At 48.2% G+C, this 18,879-nt stretch overlaps 2 protein-coding genes across 2 annotated transcripts; both read right to left on the bottom strand.

Moving 5' to 3' along the window:
- Positions 1–1,025: 1,025 nt before the first annotated feature.
- On the bottom strand, positions 1,026–4,491 carry LOC145552685 (anaphase-promoting complex subunit 2-like). Its single transcript, XM_081610468.1, has 7 exons — positions 4,466–4,491; positions 3,488–3,670; positions 2,891–3,065; positions 2,771–2,780; positions 2,564–2,695; positions 1,881–2,119; positions 1,026–1,263 (listed from the first exon to the last, which is right to left on the bottom strand). The coding sequence occupies exons 1-7, from the start codon at positions 4,489–4,491 to the stop codon at positions 1,054–1,056; spliced, it is 975 nt and encodes a 324-aa protein (XP_081466594.1). The 3' UTR covers positions 1,026–1,053.
- Positions 4,492–5,025: 534 nt separating this feature from the next.
- On the bottom strand, positions 5,026–17,979 carry anapc2 (anaphase promoting complex subunit 2). Its single transcript, XM_081610345.1, has 14 exons — positions 16,754–17,979; positions 14,729–14,975; positions 12,684–12,993; positions 12,470–12,602; positions 11,939–12,146; positions 11,458–11,577; positions 11,258–11,375; positions 10,310–10,488; positions 10,095–10,236; positions 8,750–8,825; positions 8,474–8,677; positions 7,548–7,680; positions 6,861–7,102; positions 5,026–6,238 (listed from the first exon to the last, which is right to left on the bottom strand). The coding sequence occupies exons 1-14, from the start codon at positions 16,850–16,852 to the stop codon at positions 6,029–6,031; spliced, it is 2,421 nt and encodes an 806-aa protein (XP_081466471.1). The 5' UTR covers positions 16,853–17,979; the 3' UTR covers positions 5,026–6,028.
- Between the last annotated feature and the right edge of the window lie 900 nt (positions 17,980–18,879).

Here is an 18,879-nt window from a genome sequence, read left to right on the forward strand (position 1 = left end):
TTATATCAGATATTCTGTCATCAGAAATAAAGTCAATCTTCATAACGTTTTGAAACTTCAATGAAAACTTAGAAAAAAATATCATCATCTTCATCTTCATCTCAAAAGTTTAATTCCTGAAGCAAAACACTGAAAACTTTTATTCAGTGGTTTTTATCTTAGCAGTCAGGTGTTTCTCCTCAGTCTGTATGTTCCAGTTTTCCCTGAACGCCCCGTCCTCCTCGGTCCTGTATCTTCCCGTTTCCCCTGAACGCCCGTCCTCCAGTCCTGTATCTTCCCGTTTCCCCTGAACGCCCCGTTCCTCAGTCCTGTATCTTCCCGTTTCCCCTGAACGCCCTCCTCGTCCTGTATCTTCCCGTTTCCCCTGAACGCCCCGTCCTCCAGTCCTGTATCTTCCCGTTTCCCCTGAACGCCCCGTCCTCAGTCCTGTATCTTCCCGTTTCCCCTGAACGCCCCGTCCTCCGTCCTGTATCTTCCCGTTCTCCCTGAACGCCCCGTCCTCCAGTCCTGTATCTTCCCGTCTCCCTGAACGCCCGTCTCCAGTCCTGTATCTTCCCGTTTCCCTGAACGCCGTCCTCCAGTCCTGTATCTTCCCGTTTCCCTGAACGCCCCGTCCTCCGTCCTGTATCTTCCCGTTCTCCCTGAACGCCCCGTCCTCCAGTCCTGTATCTTCCCGTTTCCCCTGAACGCCCCGTCCTCCAGTCCTGTATCTTCCCGTTTCCCCTGAACGCCCGTCCTCCGTCTGTATCTTCCGTTTCCCCTGAGCCCCGTCCTCCAGTCCTGTATCTTCCCGTTTCCCCTGAACGCCCCGTCCTCCAGTCCTGTATCTTCCCGTTTCCCTGAACGCCCCGTCCTCCAGTCCTGTATTCCCGTTCCCCTGAACGCCCCGTCCTCCAGTCCTGTATTTCCCGTTCTCCCTGAACGTCCCGTCCTCCAGTCCTGTCTTCCCGTTTCCCCTGAACGCCCCGTCCTCCAGTCCTGTATCTTCCGTTTCCCCTGAACGCCCGTCCTCCAGTCCTGTATCTTCCCGTTTCCCCTGAACGCCCCGTCTCCTCAGCTGGTCTTGGGCAGTCTGTAGATGCCGGTGGAAACGATCAGCTGATGCTCCCTGACTTTCCTCTGCAGGAAGGCCTCCAGCTCGTTGACGTCCATCTCCGTGACGACGGGTCCCGTGGCGACGAACATGCGCAGCATGGTGTGGATGCGCTCCAGCGTCATGCTGTCCAGGTTGGTGAGCATGGCCTGGATGTAGGCCCAGAACAGCTGCGGGAACAAACAGGGTCAAAGGTCGGTTTTACACAGAACCGATGCTGCTTATTGTGACTTTATTCTCTTAACGTCTTTATTTTATTCTCATAACTAATCTTATGACGTTATTCCCACATGGCTCCTCTACTGTAACGTTTCTACCAGCGTTGCTCTGAGCAGCAGCTCAGCTCCACCAGCTGTTTGCTGATTGGCTAGTCTGAAGGAGCTGAGAGGGGGAGGAGCTGCACCTTGAAGGCGGGGCAACGTCCAGCCAGGCGTTTTGCAGCTGAGTGGTTGCCATGGAGATTAAAGATTCTCAAACATGGAAGAATCAAAGTAAAACTCCAGGTTTGTCTCTGATGGGGGAAAAACATGATGCTGCACCTTTAAGTGCCGCATCATGTTTTTGTGTCACTTTGTTCAGTTCTGCTATTTGGCCTAAATGTGTCTCAGCTGCCCTCTTTAGGTTGAACTGTGTACTGCAGGTGGATTTTCCTGGCGTTCGGCTCAGTTGACGTCTACGTTCTTGGCATTGACAGCAGTTTAAATATTATCCATCTCTGCGCTAGTTCTTTTTTTAAACTTTTAAAACTCCCTGGGCTTTTGGGAGGAAGCAGGAAGTGACTGCAGACCTGCAGCTTCTCCTCCCTCTGCTCAGACTGGGTGGTGGTGTTGGAGTCGCGCTCCTCGTCGCTGTCGATCAGCATCATGCCGCGGTCCAGCCTGTCGCGCGTGGCGCCCGTCTCCATGACGGCGTAGCGGCCGGCCTCCTCCCGCAGGACGCCCTGCTGCTGCCACAGCCCCAGCTTCCTGTGCAGCAGCTCCTTGGGGGCGCCCAGCTTCACGCTCAGCTCCTCCAGGGTCCACGAGCCTGCCGGGTTAAAGGACAGGCAGGAGGAAGACGAGGAGGAAGAGGAAACACGTAGGAATCACCTGATTGGTTTGGATCAGCACCAGAATTTAAAATGCAGGAAAAAAAAAAACTTTCGTTTTCACAACTAACAAAAGTATTGACACCCCTTCCGCATTTTAAGGCTTCAACTAACAAAAATTATGCATAAAATCTGAAAAGTGTGGCCTGCACCTGTATTCAGCCCCTTTTAGAACTACATTCTGCTGAAACCTGCCATGTTCTCATTGAATCTGAGCTGCCATCAGTTTTCATGTCTTGTCACTGATTATCTGATTTAGGCCTGAGCTTTGACTAGGCCTTTACAACCCATGAATCTTCTTTTATCTAATCCATCTGAAGGAAAATAAACCTGAGATTTTCCCTTCATGAAATCAAAGCTGCGCTTAAACCCAGAGCTCGTACTTTTCTCCTGGAAGTGCAGGATGATGGCGGCGTGGATCGGCGACACGGTGAGGTTGGTGAGGGTCCGGTCCTCCAGCTCCAGGTCCAGAGTGCGGAGCCCAGGTGAGGCTTCCAGCTCAGCGTCCGCATGGCCTGAAACAACCGCAGCGTCAGGAGGCTAACCGTCAGGAGGCTAACGGTCAGGAGGCTAACCGTCAGGAGGCTAACCGTCAGGAAGCTAAACGTCAGGAGGCTAAACGTCAGGAGGCTAAACGTCAGGAGGTTAAACGTCAGGAGGCTAACCGTCAGGAGGCTAACCATCAGGAAGCTAAACGTCAGGAGGCTAACCGTCAGTAGGCTAACCGTCAGGAAGGTAAACGTCAGGAAGCTAACCGTCAAGAGGCTAACCTTCAGGAGGCTAACCGTCGGGAAGCTAAACGTCAGGAAGCTAAACGTCAGGAAGCTAACCGTCAGGAGGCTAACCGTCAGGAAGCTAACCGTCAGGAGGCTAACCGTCAGGAAGCTAAACGTCAGGAAGCTAAACGTCAGGAAGCTAACCGTCAGGAGGCTAACCGTCAGGAAGCTAAACGTCAGGAAGCTAAACGTCAGGAAGCTAACCGTCAAGAGGCTAACCTTCAGGAGGCTAACCGTCAGGAAGCTAACCGTCAGTAGGCTAACCGTCAGGAAGCTAAACGTCAGGAAGCTAACCGTCAGTAGGCTAACCGTCAGGAAGCTAAACGTCAGGAAGCTAAACGTCAGGAAGCTAACCGTCAAGAGGCTAACCTTCAGGAGGCTAACCGTCAGGAAGCTAACCGTCAGGAAGCTAACGTCAGGAAGCTAAACGTCAGGAAGCTAACCGTCAAGAGGCTAACCGTCAAGAGGCTAACCTTCAGGAGGCTAACCGTCAGGAAGTTAACCGTCAGGCGAAAGCGGCGGACGTTTCACCTTGAGCTTCTCGTAGCGCTTGTGTACGCCTCCATGGCGTGGCACACGGCGGCCGGCAGCTCCAGCTTCTCCTCCTTCAGCGTGGGCCAGAACTCCGACGACAGGACGATGGCGGACAGCGCCAGCGGCGGCTGCTCTTCCTCGCTCAGCTTCGACTCTTCCTCGCGGATGTGGCTGTTGATCCTGCGATAAAAAAAAAAAAAAAAATAAGAAAAAAAAATATGTTAAAATACAGGAAAAATACAGGAAAATTAAAATATCCCCACGTTTCTCCTGAAAAATAAGTGCTTGGATTTCAATCCTTGGATTATTAGATTTTATGTTGGTTAAGATACAGGTTTTATCCTCGGTGGGAAACGGCAGCGCAGTCTAAACTGCACAAATCTGACATTTACACACATAAAACAATAAAAATCATGACATGCATAACCTGTTAGAACGGTTACAAGAGCGTTCAGAAATATTTTAGAAACAAAAATTGTCTCAATGTGCCGAGCGACCTTTGACCTCATGTTATTTCATCAGAGGCAAAATCAGGTGAAAATGTTGGTATGAACAGATGTGCATGTGAGGACGTCGTCCTCGTCCCACCGGACCAAACGAGCTTTTCCTCGACTGGCTTCAGGCGCCTCGCAGCCTCAGTCAGCAAAAGGCCACATTCTGAGTAGAGAGCCGACTGAAACAGGAGGAGCTTCAGCTGTGGGATGTAAAAGACAGTTTGAGTTTCCTTCAGGTCTAGAAGATGTAAAATATCTGACAGTTTAAATCTGTGCATATAGAATAAACAGCAAACCAGTGGACACATGCAGTATATATACTGTCTCACATTCACTCTGCTTATGATCAAAATATGGATGATTCAGTTTTCTTCATATATCAGTAAAAGACACTTGAAAGAACATATGTACAAAATATTTTATTTCTATTTGCTCATTTAAATATTTCACTGACTTGTTCAGGTTTGTGACTGACGTTTACCTCCAGGCAGGAAGTGAGGAGGTCATGTGACCTTTCACACTAAGTGATACTGGTTAGAGTGGACACTCTGTTATTTGATTTAAAAACAAATTAGTTGCTAAAAGTCTAAATTATTTTAGAGGTTCCAGAAGTTAGAAAAATGTCCGTCAATTGTTGCCGGTGGGATTAAAACTAAATGACAGAACAAGATGCATGGAAGCTTCAGATCAACAAATCTGTAGTGAAAATGTATTAAATTATAACCTAAACTTCAGATCTCATTGTATATTTTGAATATACAATGAGATTTAAATAAGATTATTTAAATCTCATTTAAATCTTATTTAAAATCTTATTTTAAATAAGATTTATTGATCAATTAGTGCAAATTAAATTGCAGATATAAGTAAATAAAACCGATTTAGTAAAATCTGGAGTTTTAATTTTATCTCCTGGTGAGTTACAGATTTTAAATCAACTTTTTTATATCAGATATTCTGTCATCAGAAATAAAGTCAAAGATCTTCATAACGTTTTGAAACTTCAATGAAAACTTAGAAAAAAATATCATCATCTTCATCTTCATCTCAAAAGTTTTAATTTCCTGAAGCAAAACACTGAAAACTTTTCATTCAGTGGTTTTTATCTGTAGCAGTCAGGTGTTTCTCCTCAGTCCTGTATGTTCCAGTTTCCCCTGAACGCCCCGTCCTCCTCGGTCCTGTATCTTCCCGTTTCCCCTGAACGCCCCGTCCTCCAGTCCTGTATCTTCCCGTTTCCCCTGAACGCCCCGTCCTCCTGCAGTCCTGTATCTTCCCGTTTCCCCTGAACGCCCCGTCCTCCTCGGTCCTGTATCTTCCCGTTTCCCCTGAACGCCCCGTCCTCCAGTCCTGTATCTTCCCGTTTCCCCTGAACGCCCCGTCCTCCAGTCCTGTATCTTCCCGTTTCCCCTGAACGCCCCGTCCTCCTCGGTCCTGTATCTTCCCGTTCTCCCTGAACGCCCCGTCCTCCAGTCCTGTATCTTCCCGTTCTCCCTGAACGCCCCGTCCTCCAGTCCTGTATCTTCCCGTTTCCCCTGAACGCCCCGTCCTCCAGTCCTGTATCTTCCCGTTTCCCCTGAACGCCCCGTCCTCCTCGGTCCTGTATCTTCCCGTTCTCCCTGAACGCCCCGTCCTCCAGTCCTGTATCTTCCCGTTTCCCCTGAACGCCCCGTCCTCCAGTCCTGTATCTTCCCGTTTCCCCTGAACGCCCCGTCCTCCAGTCCTGTATCTTCCCGTTTCCCCTGAACGCCCCGTCCTCCAGTCCTGTATCTTCCCGTTTCCCCTGAACGCCCCGTCCTCCAGTCCTGTATCTTCCCGTTTCCCCTGAACGCCCCGTCCTCCAGTCCTGTATCTTCCCGTTTCCCCTGAACGCCCCGTCCTCCAGTCCTGTATCTTCCCGTTCTCCCTGAACGTCCCGTCCTCCAGTCCTGTATCTTCCCGTTTCCCCTGAACGCCCCGTCCTCCAGTCCTGTATCTTCCCGTTTCCCCTGAACGCCCCGTCCTCCAGTCCTGTATCTTCCCGTTTCCCCTGAACGCCCCGTCCTCCTCAGCTGGTCTTGGGCAGTCTGTAGATGCCGGTGGAAACGATCAGCTGATGCTCCCTGACTTTCCTCTGCAGGAAGGCCTCCAGCTCGTTGACGTCCATCTCCGTGACGACGGGTCCCGTGGCGACGAACATGCGCAGCATGGTGTGGATGCGCTCCAGCGTCATGCTGTCCAGGTTGGTGAGCATGGCCTGGATGTAGGCCCAGAACAGCTGCGGGAACAAACAGGGTCAAAGGTCGGTTAGTTACACAGAACCGATGCTGCTTATTGTGACTTTATTCTCTTAACGTCTTTATTTTATTCTCATAACTAATCTTATGACGTTATTCCCCACATGGCTCCTCTACTGTAACGTTTCTACCAGCGTTGCTCTGAGCAGCAGCTCAGCTCCACCAGCTGTTTGCTGATTGGCTAGTCTGAAGGAGCTGAGAGGGGGAGGAGCTGCACCTTGAAGGCGGGGCAACGTCCAGCCAGGCGTTTTGCAGCTGAGTGGTTGCCATGGAGATTAAAGATTCTCAAACATGGAAGAATCAAAGTAAAACTCCAGGTTTGTCTCTGATGGGGGAAAAACATGATGCTGCACCTTTAAGTGCCGCATCATGTTTTTGTGTCACTTTGTTCAGTTCTGCTATTTGGCCTAAATGTGTCTCAGTGCTGCCCTCTTTAGGTTGAACTGTGTACTGCAGGTGGATTTTCCTGGCGTTCGGCTCAGTTGACGTCTACGTTCTTGGCATTGACAGCAGTTTAAATATTATCCATCTCTGCGCTAGTTCTTTTTTTAAACTTTTAAAACTCCCTGGGCTTTTGGGAGGAAGCAGGAAGTGACTGCAGACCTGCAGCTTCTCCTCCCTCTGCTCAGACTGGGTGGTGGTGTTGGAGTCGCGCTCCTCGTCGCTGTCGATCAGCATCATGCCGCGGTCCAGCCTGTCGCGCGTGGCGCCCGTCTCCATGACGGCGTAGCGGCCGGCCGCCTCCTCCCGCAGGACGCCCTGCTGCTGCCACAGCCCCAGCTTCCTGTGCAGCAGCTCCTTGGGGGCGCCCAGCTTCACGCTCAGCTCCTCCAGGGTCCACGAGCCTGCCGGGTTAAAGGACAGGCAGGAGGAAGACGAGGAGGAAGAGGAAACACGTAGGAATCACCTGATTGGTTTGGATCAGCACCAGAATTTAAAATGCAGGAAAAAAAAAAACTTTCGTTTTCACAACTAACAAAAGTATTGACACCCCTTCCGCATTTTAAGGCTTCAACTAACAAAAATTATGCATAAAATCTGAAAAGTGTGGCCTGCACCTGTATTCAGCCCCTTTTAGAACTACATTCTGCTGAAACCTGCCATGTTCTCCATTGAATCTGAGCTGCCATCAGTTTTCATGTCTTGTCACTGATTATCTGATTTAGGCCTGAACTTTGACTAGGCCTTTACAACCCATGAATCTTCTTTGATCTAATCCATCTGAAGGAAAATGAACCTGAGATTTTCCCTTCATGAAGTCAAAGCTGCGCTTAAACCCAGAGCTCGTACTTTTCTCCTGGAAGTGCAGGATGATGGCGGCGTGGATCGGCGACACGGTGAGGTTGGTGAGGGTCCGGTCCTCCAGCTCCAGGTCCAGAGTGACGGAGCCCAGGTGAGGCTTCCAGCTCAGCGTCCGCATGGCCTGAAACAACCGCAGCGTCAGGAGGCTAACCGTCAGGAGGCTAACGGTCAGGAGGCTAACCGTCAGGAGGCTAACCGTCAGGAAGCTAAACGTCAGGAGGTTAAACGTCAGGAGGCTAAACGTCAGGAGGTTAAACGTCAGGAGGCTAACCGTCAGGAGGCTAACCATCAGGAAGCTAAACGTCAGGAGGCTAACCGTCAGTAGGCTAACCGTCAGGAAGGTAAACGTCAGGAAGCTAACCGTCAAGAGGCTAACCTTCAGGAGGCTAACCGTCGGGAAGCTAAACGTCAGGAAGCTAAACGTCAGGAAGCTAACCGTCAGGAGGCTAACCGTCAGGAAGCTAACCGTCAGTAGGCTAACCGTCAGGAAGCTAAACGTCAGGAAGCTAAACGTCAGGAAGCTAACCGTCAGTAGGCTAACCGTCAGGAAGCTAAACGTCAGGAAGCTAAACGTCAGGAAGCTAACCGTCAAGAGGCTAACCTTCAGGAGGCTAACCGTCAGGAAGCTAACCGTCAGTAGGCTAACCGTCAGGAAGCTAAACGTCAGGAAGCTAACCGTCAGTAGGCTAACCGTCAGGAAGCTAAACGTCAGGAAGCTAAACGTCAGGAAGCTAACCGTCAAGAGGCTAACCTTCAGGAGGCTAACCGTCAGGAAGCTAACCGTCAGGAAGCTAAACGTCAGGAAGCTAAACGTCAGGAAGCTAACCGTCAAGAGGCTAACCGTCAAGAGGCTAACCTTCAGGAGGCTAACCGTCAGGAAGTTAACCGTCAGGCGAAAGCGGCGGACGTTTCACCTTGAGCTTCTCGTAGCGCCTTGTGTACGCCTCCATGGCGTGGCACACGGCGGCCGGCAGCTCCAGCTTCTCCTCCTTCAGCGTGGGCCAGAACTCCGACGACAGGACGATGGCGGACAGCGCCAGCGGCGGCTGCTCTTCCTCGCTCAGCTTCGACTCTTCCTCGCGGATGTGGCTGTTGATCCTGCGAGAGTCGGCCATGTCCTGCGCAGCGACAGACACATTAAACCACGGCGAGGCGTTCAGGGAGCGTCGGTGACTAAACGAGGGGCCGACCTTCAGCATGACTTCGCAGTAATGCATGTGAGACTCTCCGAAGCGCAGCTTCAGCAGCTCCACGTTACGAATCTCCCTGAAGAGGAACGAAGGGTCAAAGGTCAGAGAGGAAACGCAGCCCTGGACCAAGCACCAAATGTTACTGTCGGAACCATTCAGCATCGAAATCCAGGCTGTGTGTTTCCCATATTTCCCATTAGCCATTTACATTTAAAAATGGCCACCATTTTTAAAATGGCTGCCATTTTTAAAATGGCTGCCATTTTGAAGCTTTTTAAACCTGTTATTGACTGAAAATGTTACCAATTTTCATGACTTGGATGAACTTTATGCACAATTTTTCACTTTGGTCATCATATTTAAAACTTTAAAGTAATAATATGTTATATATGTAATAATATATCAGAAACTCAGGATTTTGCTGTTTGCGAGTCGCCAACAGGAAGGAGATGAAGACGCCGTCGTCTCAATGGTTAGCAGCAGCTTCTGCTAATTTTCTTGTGTGTTTAGCGTCTTGGCGTTAGCTTCCAGTTACTCTTAATGTGTTCAGCAGTGTAAGGTTAGTTTAATTTTTTTAACTGCGTAGCGTTTTATTGTTAGCTTCTGATACATTTTTGGAAAATGTTTAGCAAGTTTCACTATTTTTTATCAGTTTAGGATTCGCTTTTGTTAATTTTTCTGTTTTGTTTACCAGTTTAGTGTTAATCTCCGCGAATTGTTGTATTTTAGTAGTTAGTAGTTGACGTTAATTTTTTTAACTGTTTAGCGTTTTACTGTTAGCTTCTGCTAATTTTTTTGGAAAATCTTTTAGTAATTGTTTCCACTGTTTTCTTATGTTTATCAGTCCAGAATTAGCTGCTGCTAATTTATTTGTGTTTAGAAGGTAATTTTGTTTTTATAGCACATTTTCAGCAACAAGGCATTTCAAAGTGCTTTGCTTTAGAAGCTTCCTCTGTATTTTATGTAGCAGTTAGCATTAGCTTCCACAATTGTTTTCTATGTTTAGCATTAGCAGCTAAGACTCTTGTTGGTGAATTAGTGGCTAGTGAGCCTAGCTTTTGTTCAGCTCCTCACTAATAATATTACCAATTTTAATGCAAACATCGACTGTCCTTCATAAACATGGCAGCCATTTTGAAACAAAAGGAAATACCAGATGAAGAAAATATATGGTTCAAAATATGTAGACTATTTTAGTGCAAAAGTTAATTTTCCACTTCAACCATTAAAAAAACTCCTAAATAATTTCAGTAAATATGATTTCTGCCATCCTGAGGCGTTTTTTTCCTCCAAATTGGTAAAACCTGCTGCCCCGTCGGTTCCGTCTCGGTTCTGCCGGGCCCACCTGGCCGTGTTGTAGTTGAGCTGGTGCAGCAGTCGGTCGGCCAGAACGGTTCTGTACTCGTCGATGAAGATTTCCTTGCTGCCGTAGATGCTGACCAGCAGGCTGATGATGTCGGACGAGCGCCGCTTGGAGCCCAGTTTGTCTAGAAACGTGGAGGCAGAACTCAGTGAAACCCGCCCGGTTCCCCCGCCGTTGGCGGCGATGCGTTCACTGACCGGGAACGGCGTCGGTGGGATCCGGAGCCCAGTCCTCGGGGTCGTTGGCCTCGTCGTCGCTGTCCTGCATCTCCAGGGTCACGGGGTCGCCCCTGGAGAGCTCGGAGGCCAGGTCGGAGCAGGCCTCGGCGTCGCCCGTCAGCCCGGCCACGATCTGCCGCACCGTGTCCTCACGAGTTCTGGGCCCAGAAAATATTTCACCTGACGACTGAAGAGTAAGACTGGAGCAAAGCAAACTATTTTAAACGTCCAATAAATGCAGACTCCTCACAAGAAGAGTTAAAAATAAATCATTTTTAACTCTGAGCCGTCACACGTTAGCATTTTGGGTTGCCGATACATTTTTTACTCCTTTTTTAAATGAAAAGTAATAAATCTTTTTAAATTTTCTGTTTTGCTTCACTTAATTCCATGAAAACGACTGAAACATTTTAATATTCTCAATGAGTTTAATGGCTCATTTTCTCTAAATAAATAAAATTACTTAAAAATGTTCCTGTTAAAAACTGAAATCAAATTTATGTATGAAGCAGATTTAAAAAATGAAAATGTTCCCAAATAAAAGATAAATCCTGTTTTTACCGAGGATCAGGATTCATGCTGTGATCCAGTTGCAGCTTAAACTGGGAAATAAAATAAACTGGAATTCCCTCTGAAGTCGGATTTCCCACTGGGAGCAGTTGTGACTGAAGGCGTTTCAAAATGGCCGCTCCTCGCTCGCATCGACGTGGCGGAAACATTTATTTGATAAGACACTCGGCGCCTGCAGCTCTGAGCTGGAAAAGGATTTAATTTCTGTTTGTTTAAAGATTAAAATGATGTTTGTAACTGTCGTGAGCCACGTTTATGTTGAAATTCTGATTCCTTAACCGGAACGCCGCTGCCTCTGGCTCATTTTCCCGCTGATCCGATCCGAGCCGACTGGACCGGATCGGCCGCCGGACTCACCGCAGGTACTTCCGGATCGGCTGGCACGCCACCTGCAGGATCACCATGGACGGGTCCAGTTCCCGCAGAGCTTTGATGGCCGAGATGTAAACGGTGAGGATGTCGGACGTGTGAACGCCTGCGGGAGGAACAGGCGTCGTCATGGAAACCGTTTCATGAAGCCGATTGCTGAGGTGAGCATCCTGCAGGTGAACTCTGACCTGGGTGCAGCAGACGGCTCTCGAAGGCCGATTTGAGCGAAGTGAGGAGCTGCTGGCGCTGGTTGGTTCGCTCCAGACAAAAGTTCAGATCCTCAATGGCAGGTTTGGATTCTGGGAAATCTGGGAACGAAAGGAAAAATGTGCTTAGAAATGAGAATGAAAAACAAAAGATTCCTTTAGGCCGTTTTCCCTCCTGATCAGGTCTCTGGTCCGCTTGGCGTTCACATTCAAACTGAACCAGAGTTCACTTCAACCGAACCCAGACGAGGTCTGGAGGACCAGAGGTCAGAGGTCGACTAGCATTCACACCGGAACTGGACTTTCTAGACGAACGGACTGGAGTCTTATTAAAGCGTCTGAACACGGCTGGTGGGGATGAACGGCTTAGTTATTATTAATTAATTAGGGATTATTCTTGAATGGAGGGACTGAAAGCAGACGACCATCCAGACTCATGAACAGGAAGTGACCTCGTTCTCACCTCTGATGATGCTGAACAGTTCCTCGATCCTCATGTTGACATAGATCCTGCAGAAGAACTGGTGCATGTGGCACCGCCACTGCTTCAGAACCGGGCCGCCGCAGGCGCTGGGAGTACTGGGAGCGCTGGGATCCATGGCGGCCGCCGCGGCTCCGCCCCCCTTGGTGGCGAACACCTTCCCCAGCCAACCCAGAACCAGCTCCAGCCACTGCTCCACACAGAGCGACACACGATTCAGCACATGAGCATCAACGTAACATTTCTAATGAAATTATCACGACGACGGAAACTGTGATGTAGAAAACGCTGAGTAATTACGTTCAGACTAGTTTTTGTTGTCATGACGACAGCAGCAACATCATTGCTGCGTTTCCATTTACTACAGAATGATGAACTTTGGTTTTAGATTAGCAGAAAATTTAAACGCAGCTACAGTTTGAACATGTTGCGTTTAACGGCGGCTCGGAGAAACCCGTTAGGTCTGACGGGCGGCGCGGCGATGGCGGCCATTTTGTGAAGGGAGCGCCTGACCTCCTGGAAGTCCAGCAGGAAGGAGCGCTCGTACTCGCCGCGGCAGTGCTGCTCCATGCGCTGCTCGATGAGGCGGTGCAGGATGGCCGTGACGGCCTCGGCGCTGACCCACTCCAGCAGCTGCAGCCGGGACCTGCAGCCACACAGAACCGCCGCGTCACACACCCGCCGCCGCCGCCGGGCCCCTTACCCAGAACCCCCGGCGGCGGCTCACAGGACGAGGCTGAGCTGCTGCAGCCGCTGCAGGGCCTCCAGACACCAGCAGAGCGGCGCCGGGGCCCCGCAGCCCGGACACGCCCCCCCGTCGGGGGCCTCGGCGCCGTCCTCCCCGCCTTCCCAGCTCATGTAGACGGAGAAGGTCCGGCTGTAAAACTCCAGCACCCGCTGCTGCAGGACGGCGGGCGGCGAGAAGAGCAGCAGGGCCCGGATGGTGGTGAAGGCCCGGTCCTGGAGGGCCCTGGGGCCCGGCCCCGACAGGCCGCAGCGGCCCTCCGCCTGCCACGCCCCCAGCTGCTCCAACCCACCTGAACGAGACCAGAGGCCACAGAGCTGAAACCACTAATCACGATTAATCAACTCATCATCAATTAATCAATAACTGGAGAAAACAGACTCAAAAAGGCGACGCAGTCAGCAGATAAACTAAAACAATTCACATAAAGAGAATTTTGCACTTTATTAAACTAAAAGAAAGTTTCAGTTTTCCAATTATTTTAGGTTTCATAAGAACGGGACTTGGATCAACTTTCTTTGAAAACACTCTATATTTCGCCACGTTAATACAAAATAAAAGCTGATTTTGGTGCAGGAAAGTCGGCGACTCAGTAAAAGTTTGTTTAAAAATTCTACTTATTATAACAGATTGTTGGTAAGAAGATTAATTTCAAGAGAAAAATGTTGTGATAGTTTTTCCCTGATTAAAAACATAAAGAATAAAACAAAACAAGCTGCAGTTTGGGGCAAAAAAATAATAATACAAATTAGAGATGTGCCGATCAGGTTTTTTCCTGCCGATACCGATACCCATGAGGGCCGATCACCGATACCGATCACCGATACCGATCACATAATTATTATGTTTTTTATCATAAACAGGTTAGATGCTGCAGCTTTAAGCTGAGGTTCAGTGTGAGAGTCACTACCAGGTGGAGCAGAAGCGGCGCTCCGTCTGTGAAATATTACTACCTGTAGCGTAGCAGCGGTTCAACAGCGAGAGCAGAACCAGCGTCTTACATCGCAGCTCCAAGACTTAAATCATTTAGCGGGTTATTTGTTTAGCTTTCTGACCGTCATGCTAATCCGGGTGAGTGTTTGTAGCTGTGCTGCTTTACCTGCTATCTGATCCTCCATGTCTTTTTACTGCAGTGAGCCTCGATGTAGCCAAACTCCGTCAAGTATGGCATTGTTTATATGTCGTATTAGCTTCGTCGTGTTGATGCATTTTGACCTGCTTCAATTTTCCGCCGCAACACGCAAACGTCCCCATTCACTCAGTGCGTCATAGTTATAGTTCCACATCGCTTAGGATTTGTTGCTGCGCGTTTGGCGCAGAGTGAAGGAAAGAGGAGACCAGCTGCACAGGCAGGCTGAGAAATGAGATGCAGGTGATCGGTATCGGCAACAAGAGACCGTGATCACCGATCAAACATTTTTTCATGGAAATCGGCCGATTATGATCAGTGGCCGATCGATCGGCAAACCTCTAATAAAAATCAGTTGGTGGGTCACAAGCGGCCCCTGGGCCTCAGGAGGTCCCTGGGGGCCACAAGCGACCCCTGGGCCTCAGGAAGCCCCTGGGTCACAAGCGGCCCTGGGGCCCACAAGCGGCCCCTGTGCCTCAGGAGGTCCCTGGGTCACAAGCGGCCCCTGGGCCTCAGGAGGTCCCTGGGGGCCACAAGCGACCCCTGGGCCTCAGGAAGCCCCTGGGTCACAAGCGGCCCTGGGGCCCACAAGCGGCCCCTGGCCCTCAGGAGGTCCCTGGGGGCCACAAGCGGCCCCTGGGCCTCAGGAGGTCCCTGGGGCCCACAAGCGGCCCCTGGGCCTCAGGAGGTCCCTGGGGCCCACAAGCGACCCCTAGGCCTCAAGAGGTCCCTGGGGGCCACAAGCGACCCGTGGGCCTCAGGAGGCCCCTGGGGGCTACAAGCGACCCCTGGGCCTCAGGAGGCCCCTGGGGGCCACAAGCGGCCCCTGGGGGCCACAGTTTGGCTTACAGCAGCCAACAGACTTCCAGATGCAGGAGGTTTGTGTTGCTCTACTAACTCAGGAACGGTTCCAGTCGGTCCAGCAGCGTCTGGAAAGCGGAGAGAAGAACTCCGGCCCGGTCCCGTTCCTCCAGTTGGTCCTGCGGCTGCTCCAGTCCGGACCAGAACTCCGGAACCACAGAGGACGACAGGCGGACCTGCAGGGACTCCAGCAGCCAGACGCCCAGCAGCCGACCCAAACCCTGAGAGCAGAGCAGCGCCAGGTTCAGACGGTCCTGCTCTGACAGAGAGCTGCCTGGAGAAACCTGCAGGTGGCGCCAGAGACAAAACTCCATCAGAACCCATCAGATCGGCTCAGGGAACAGAATTTCACTCACCAGTTTCTGCTCAGTCTATGTTTACATGAACAGACATGAGAATATCTCCTAAAGTCTAAGGTTGCAAGTATCTCTAGTGCTTGTGTATGTTTTCAACCACACTTTTTCCTTCCGCTGAACTTTCCATCATATGCTGGAATACAGCCCTCTGAACAGCCATCTTCTTTATCCTACTTCAGGATATCAGAGTATAAGTTTCCCGTTTTACCATACCATACCATACCAACTTTATTTATAAAGCACTTTAAAACAACCACAGCTGATACAAAGTGCTGTACATTAAAACACAGCATAATAAAAAAAATTAAAACTCTTACAGTTTAAAAACAAAAACATACACTCTAAAACTAGATCCCGCAGGAGTTAAAAGCCAAGTAAAATAAATGGGTTTTAAGACGAACTTTAAAAGTGGACAGTGAAGGGGCCTCTCTGACCTGCAAAGGCAAGTCATTCCATAACTTAGGACCTATGACAGAGAAAGCCCTGTCCCCTCTGAGCTTCCTCCTGGATCTTGGTCCCTCCAAGAGCAGCTGATCTGCTGACCTGAGTGCCCGATAGGGTACGTAGGGGTGAAGAAGCTCAGAGAGGTAAGCCGGGGCAAGATTATGCAGTGATTTAAAAACAAACAAAAGAATTTTAAAATGAATCCTAAAATATACAGGCAGCCAGTGAAGTGAGGCCAGGACAGGGGTCAGGGGTCACATGCTCCCTCTTTAGAGTCACTACCAGGTGGAGCAGAAGCGGCGCTCCGTCTGTGAAATATTACTACCTGTAGCGTAGCAGCGGTTCAACAGCGAGAGCAGAACCAGCGTCTTACATCGCAGCTCCAAGACTTAAATCATTTAGCGGGTTATTTGTTTAGCTTTCTGACCGTCATGCTAATCCGGGTGAGTGTTTGTAGCTGTGCTGCTTTACCTGCTATCTGATCCTCCATATGTCTTTTTACTGCAGTGAGCCTCCATGTAGCCAAACTCCGTCAAGTATGTCATTGTTTTTATCCCATACTAGCTTCGTTGTGTTGATGCATTTTGACCTGCTTCAATTTTCCGCCGCAACACGCAAACGTCCCCATTCACTCAGTGCGTCATAGTTATAGTTCCACATCGCTTAGGGTGTGTTGCTGCACGTTTGTGCAGAGTGAAGGAAAGAGGAGACCAGCTGCACAATTTCACTAATTCAGTTTTGAACTGAATTAGTGAAATTAAATGGTCTTGTATTTGTTACGGCCCAAAGTCTTTCCTAATCTGTTTCAGAGCTTCAAACTGGTTCTGATTGGAAGTGGCGGCAGCAGCCAGTGACTCCAGATTGACATCCGATCCGTCACCTTTTCTCTCTCTAACCCAGCCCATCTTCTGCCTCTCCTGTCTAGCCAGTATGAGTTTTGTTAAATAAATCTAATTTTAAGTTATCCCATTCGTTGCTTCCCTTTAATTTGTTATGGTTCCAGAGTCAGACCATAACATATTACTTTGATTATCTGTAATTAGCCTATAAAATATGTAAGCAAACATAAACAAACTACCAAATATCAGCCGAATTCGGCCGAACACTTTATTTGACCAGATAAACAATCAGCTTGGTGGCTAACAGTTAATAACATTTTGCTATAGGGGGAAATCATAAATAATCAAATTTTTGAATAGAGTTCTGAAAATGCTCTTCAATCTCTGTTTAACCGCACCAAACCGGGGTTCGGTTCCACTCACCAAAGCTGCTGTGACCGATTCCCAGGCTTTGGCGACCCCCTGATCTGATCCGGGCGCAGACGGTTCCCCAGAGTTTAATTCCACCACCATTTCCTCCATTTTCTGACTCCTTCTTCACCAAAACCCCGAACCAACTGGCGTTAGCTTAACATTTTAGCTTCGGCTCGGCGTCTGACTTAACAACAGAGATACGCATCTCCTCTCAGCTGAGTTTAAATAAATGTTTTTAATAATAATCTCTAATAGTTGTCAGAAGTTCTGCAATTAATTCATTAGGAAGCTACACAACTCCTTAATTCACATGGCGGGTTTGCAGACGATTTCTTCTTCTAATAATTTCCATACGGACCCTCTGAGTGCTGCCCCCTACTGGAACGATAAAGTATTACAAACTTTCAGAAACTTACTTTTAAATTAAATACAATATTTAAATGAAGTAAAATAAAAAATAAATTATTGCAGGTCTGACAAGGGTTTCTAAAACATACTTTAGAATATATTTACAACTTTGTTTTTACTTTTCAGGTCACATCCATCTTCTTTCACCCTTGTCTTTAATGGGGTCAGCAGGGGGGCTGGTGCCACTCTGACACCATGCATGCAAACATCCATACCAGGTATGGATGTAAGGAGAATTTAGAGACATGGACTGAGCGAGGAAGCCGGAGTACCCAGAGAGAACCAGGCCTGCACAGGGAGAACATGCAAACTCCATGCAGAAAGAATTGAATCGAATCCAGAACCTTCTTGCTGCAAGGCAACAGAGCTACCAACTGCACCACTGTGCTGCCCTTTCAGGTCACATATTTTATTAACATTTTCATGCTAGTAAATCAGTAATTCACACACACCATAGAAAACAAGTTGAAATTTATCTGATCTGTGTTTTATGTCTGATTTGGATTATTTGCTCTGCTCCATTTTACCGCAGATTTACAAAAAAAAAAAATATATATATATATATAAACCTAATCAACCTCAGCTTCCAACAAGGCAGGACTGGTTGAAAATGTATTTTGAATCCAAGTGTGAATAATTTTGGATAATTAAGTTATTACATTACATATGTACACTTTAGAAGCTTTTTAGAAAAAAATTAAGATTGCAGAGTAGCTTCATTTTGTTTCTGTTCACTTTCAGTATTAAAGCTGTCAATAAAACTGGAATTTGTCTAGATAGAGAACTTTGTCATCTAATACAAAGGGAAAACAATGAAATTCGGCTCGAAGTATTAAAAAAATTAAGTAAAAAAAATATTTATGTTTAAAAGTTAATGTTTTTAAGCTCATGAATCTAAATCTAATCTATATTGTTTTGTTTATTTGATCTCCATGTATTCAAATAAAGCTTCTGTAATCACAAAGTTAAATTTTGCACAATATTTAACTTTTTACCAGATTGAGACGAACAATGTTGAAAACTAGCCTACACTGCCCTCTTCAGGATGACTGGAGAACTACCACAAAAAGTCCTTTCAACATGAAAAAAGTTCAAAACCAAACAAAAAGATTTTAAGGACTTTAAATTAATTTATTTAAAAAAAAGCATTTCTCCACTGAAGCAGAACAAACATCAATTTCTTTTCTTACTATTGTTTGGAACGTGTACAATCAGAAACAGACTCGCCAGGTCGCCTGAACAGAGCAAAATACGTAATCAAGCAAATGGATGTGTGAGGGGTGGGGGGGTCTGCCAACACCACAACATCAACACAGCCTGGAGGGACCATGAGGGGGGGCAGGGTGTGTGTGTGACGGGAACAGAAGAAGAAGAAGAGGAAGAGGAGGAGCAGGAAGAGAAATAAAAACATTTAATCAAGTGCAGCTCTGGCCTCTCTGACTTCTCTGTCGTCGGTTCATGCAGGGTCGGCGTCCGGAGCTGCACACGCAGCAGGCCGAGCAGCGAAGCCGGGTCGTAAGCAACAGGTAGGGGAGGGGGCACAGAGGAGGGTTTACCAAAAACTGTTACAGCGTTTTCACCAAACAGAAAAAGTTCACGTAAAAAGTCCTCTAACTTAGTTTCTGAAATGTGTCCGCTTCCTTTAGTTTGTTACGCCTCTAGTTAAGTGTAAATACATTAAAAAACTGCTATGCTCCACATGTTGAACCACAGAATACTGAATTTCT

The sequence above is a fragment of the Poecilia reticulata genome, chromosome 8 (assembly GCF_904066995.2).
Source record: "Poecilia reticulata chromosome 8, P_reticulata-male-v2, whole genome shotgun sequence".
NCBI classification, from domain to species: Eukaryota; Metazoa; Chordata; class Actinopteri; order Cyprinodontiformes; family Poeciliidae; genus Poecilia; species Poecilia reticulata.

Excerpts from the sequence above, each read along its gene's own strand:
- LOC145552685 (XM_081610468.1), bottom strand. The coding sequence starts at position 4,491 with ATGACCTCCTCACTTCCTGCCTGGAG. Across the intron at positions 3,671-4,465 it reads TCCTCACTTCCTGCCTGGAG|GATCAACAGCCACATCCGCG; the intron begins GTAAACGTCAGT and ends TTTTTATCGCAG. Across the intron at positions 2,120-2,563 it reads CCTGCACTTCCAGGAGAAAA|GCTCGTGGACCCTGGAGGAG; the intron begins GTACGAGCTCTG and ends TTAACCCGGCAG.
- anapc2 (XM_081610345.1), bottom strand. The coding sequence starts at position 16,852 with ATGGAGGAAATGGTGGTGGAATTAAACTCTGGGGAACCGTCTGCGCCC. Across the intron at positions 11,376-11,457 it reads GAGCCGTCTGCTGCACCCAG|GCGTTCACACGTCCGACATC; the intron begins GTCAGAGTTCAC and ends TTCCTCCCGCAG. Across the intron at positions 7,681-8,473 it reads GGCGCTACGAGAAGCTCAAG|GCCATGCGGACGCTGAGCTG; the intron begins GTGAAACGTCCG and ends CGGTTGTTTCAG.